The sequence below is a fragment of the Eimeria tenella genome, genomic scaffold (genome assembly GCF_000499545.2).
Source record: "Eimeria tenella Houghton genomic scaffold, Eth_scaff1196, whole genome shotgun sequence".
NCBI classification, from domain to species: domain Eukaryota; phylum Apicomplexa; class Conoidasida; order Eucoccidiorida; family Eimeriidae; genus Eimeria; species Eimeria tenella.
The window spans coordinates 1-2925 of record NW_013543667.1 but is presented as its reverse complement, the minus strand read 5'-3'; the positions used below and the strand labels follow the sequence as shown (position 1 = coordinate 2925).

Genomic DNA, 2925 nt, shown 5'->3' with positions numbered 1-2925 from the left:
AGAAATAGCGGATGCAGCAGCTAACTAGAATATGAATTTACTAATGAGCGAGAACCCCACAAAAGATCTCCCACGAAACGAAGCTGGGATCGTCCGATCCCCGCTTTTTGATGAGTTGCGTTCGCTGCTGTCTGCTGCTGCTGCTGCTGCTGCTGCTGTTGCTGCTGCTGCGGAATAGACGGAGGCAAACGCGTAGCGCTGCCTGCTGTTGAAAGCCACTAGGGAGAAGGCAATCCCCGCAAGGTGCTCACGCTGCTGCTGCTGCTGCTGGCAGCACCTGTAAGAAAGCCTGGGCCTTGCTGCTGCTGCTGCTGCAGCTGCTGCAGCTGCCGCCTGGGCAGCAGCTGCTGGAGGCCGGCCTCGTGGCTGCGGTGGTGGTGGTGGTGGTGGTGGTGGTGGTGCGCTGCTGCTGCTGCACCCCCCGCAGCAGCAGCAGCAGCAGCAGCGGGCGAAAAGGCCTTGGCGTGGAGCAGCTCGTGGCAGCCGCTGCAGCCGCTGCTGCTGCTTCTGCTGCTGCTGCTGCGGTGCTGGTGCTGACACACCGGCGCATGCAGCAAATCCAAACCAAACAGCAGCCCCAAGCCGCAAAGAAAAGCAAAGCAGCGCAGCAGCCGCCGCCGCAGCCGGGCCTTGGCCTCAAACTCCGCCAGCATCTGGCAGCAGCAGCAGCAGCAGCAAACAAACGAACTGCAGCAGCGGCAGCGAAGAAACAAGTTGCAGCAGTGGCGGCAGCAGCAAAGACCAGCAACAGCGGGAAGCCAGCGAAACGAAGCGGCAGCAGCAACAGCAGCAAATAAGCAATTAAAAGAAGCAGCAGCAGCAGCAGACGTGCTTTGCTGCTGCTGCTATCAATGCTTTACGGGCACCCAGCCGTCAGCCAGCCAAACGAGAAAAAGACTCAACACCCTTTCTAAAGAAGGGTTTAGGGTTTAGAAAAGGGTTTAGGGTTTAGAAAAGGGTTTAGGGTTTAGGGTTACCTCTATGCATGCATATAAAATCACGCCGACTGCGAGAGCATTCAAAACCCCCGAGACGGCGGAGCCTGCAGCAGCAGCAGCAGCAGGAGCAGCAGCAACAGCAGCAGCAGAATAGACACAGATTAACGCGCAGCCCAAGGAGACTCAGTAAGCTCGAGTAAGATTTAGGGTTTAGGGTTTAGGGTTTGGGGTTTCAGGTGGAAAAGAGCAGACGAAAAGGAATAGACAAAAAGATGTAAAAAGAGACAAAAAAGGAAAAATGAAATAAAGAAAAAAGAAATAAAAGCCAATAGAGTATTTAAAAGAAACAAAAAACGATTTAAAAAGACAAAAAACAAAAAACAAAAAAGATAAGAAAAATAAAAGAAAATTAGAAGAAAAGAAATTACAAAGGAGGGAAACAAGCGGGAAATTGAAAAAATAAAGAAAATAAAAAACAAATAAAAAGGAGATTAAAAGGGAAATGAAAAGAAAATAAAAAAGGAGATTAAAAGAGATAAAAAGAGACGAAAAGGAAATTAAAAAGAAGGCGAAAAGGAGATTAAAAAGGAAATAAAATAAACAAAAAGAGATAAAAACGGAGACTGAAAAGAAGACAAAAAGAGATAAAAGAAGGGTAAAAAGAAACAAAGAGTTTTAAAAAAGGAATTAAAGAAAGACAAAAACAGCCAAGAAAGAAATCAAAAAAGACAAAAAGAGATCCAAAAAAGGACAAAAAAGAGGCAAAAAAGGAAATGAAAAAAAGCGGAAAAGAAGACAAAAAGGAGGCAAAAAAAGAAGAGACCCAAAAGGAGACAAAAAGAGTCCAAAAACGAGATAAAAAAACAAAAAAGAAATAAAAAGAAATAAAAAAGAAATAAAAATAAAAATAAAAAAAACAAACTCACCCCCCTCCGCTATAAACGCGCCCACGAGAACTCCCAAAGGAGTCGCAGCAACAAAAGCGCTGAGGCTCGTCAGCAGCAGCCAGCGGGGCTGCAGCAGCAAAACAACGCAGCAGCAGCACACTTTGCTGCTGCTTCTGCTGCTGCTGCTATTCTCGGCTGCCGAGCGGCGGCAGCAGCAGCTCTCAGCAGCAGCGGGAACGCCCGGCAGCAGCAGCAGCAATCCTCAGCAGCAGCAGCAGCTCCCGCCCGCGGCAGCAGCAGCAATCCGCAGCAGCAGCAGCTGCTGCTGCTCCTCAACGTCAAACAACAGCCGCCGCCACACAACTGCATCCTCGTCGGAGCCTAGGGTTTAGGGTTTAGGGTTTAGGGTTTAGGGGGCCCTGGGTCTCAGAAGTCGCGGAAAAGTGCGGAAAGAAGCCGCAAGTGCGCCGAAAAAGGCCAAACAAACGAAACAAACAATAAAGAAATAAATGAACAAATAAATAAATTAATTAATTGATTAAAATGGTTTATTTTGATGCAATTTAATCCAAAAACCCACCGGACGAGCCTTCAAGAAGGCCGAGCCCAGCGCCACCGCCTCCGCGCCCTTGTGGCCCATTATGGCCAACGCCGTCACCCACACGTCTGCTGCTGTCCGCGTCATCCCCACAACCACAGCTGCAGCAGCAGCAGCAGCAGCAAGCAGCAGCAGGGGCAGCAGCAAGACGCAGGAGCAGCAGCAGAAGCAGCAGCAAGCAGCAGAAGCAGGGGAGGAAAACAGCGGCAGAAACACAGGAAACAAGCAGCAGCAGCAGCAGCAGCAGCAGCAGGAAGCAAAGAGGGAATTAAAAATTAAAAATAAATAAGAGAGGCAAAAAAGAAAGAAAAAAGAAATAAAGAAATGCAAGACGGGGACAGAAACGCAGTAGTAAGAAGAAGAAATAAATAAAAGAAGACAAAAACAAAAATTGCAAAAAGCGGCCAAAATAAAAAAGAAATTAAAAGGAAATAAAACAGAAAAACAAATTAAAAAGAAAAAAAAGAAACTGAAAAGAAATTAAAAAAGGATATTAAAAAGA

The 2925-nt window shown here is 47.1% G+C and overlaps 1 protein-coding gene across 1 annotated transcript; it reads right to left on the bottom strand.

The window, feature by feature from the left end:
- Positions 1-218: 218 nt before the first annotated feature.
- Positions 219-2510, bottom strand: ETH_00009795 (ZIP Zinc transporter domain-containing protein, putative; the record flags this gene model as incomplete). The annotated part of the gene is made up of 4 exons (XM_013378942.1): positions 219-653; positions 978-1042; positions 1865-1952; positions 2406-2510. The coding sequence occupies 4 exons, from the start codon at positions 2508-2510 to the stop codon at positions 219-221; spliced, it is 693 nt and encodes a 230-aa protein (XP_013234396.1).
- Positions 2511-2925: the final 415 nt, after the last annotated feature.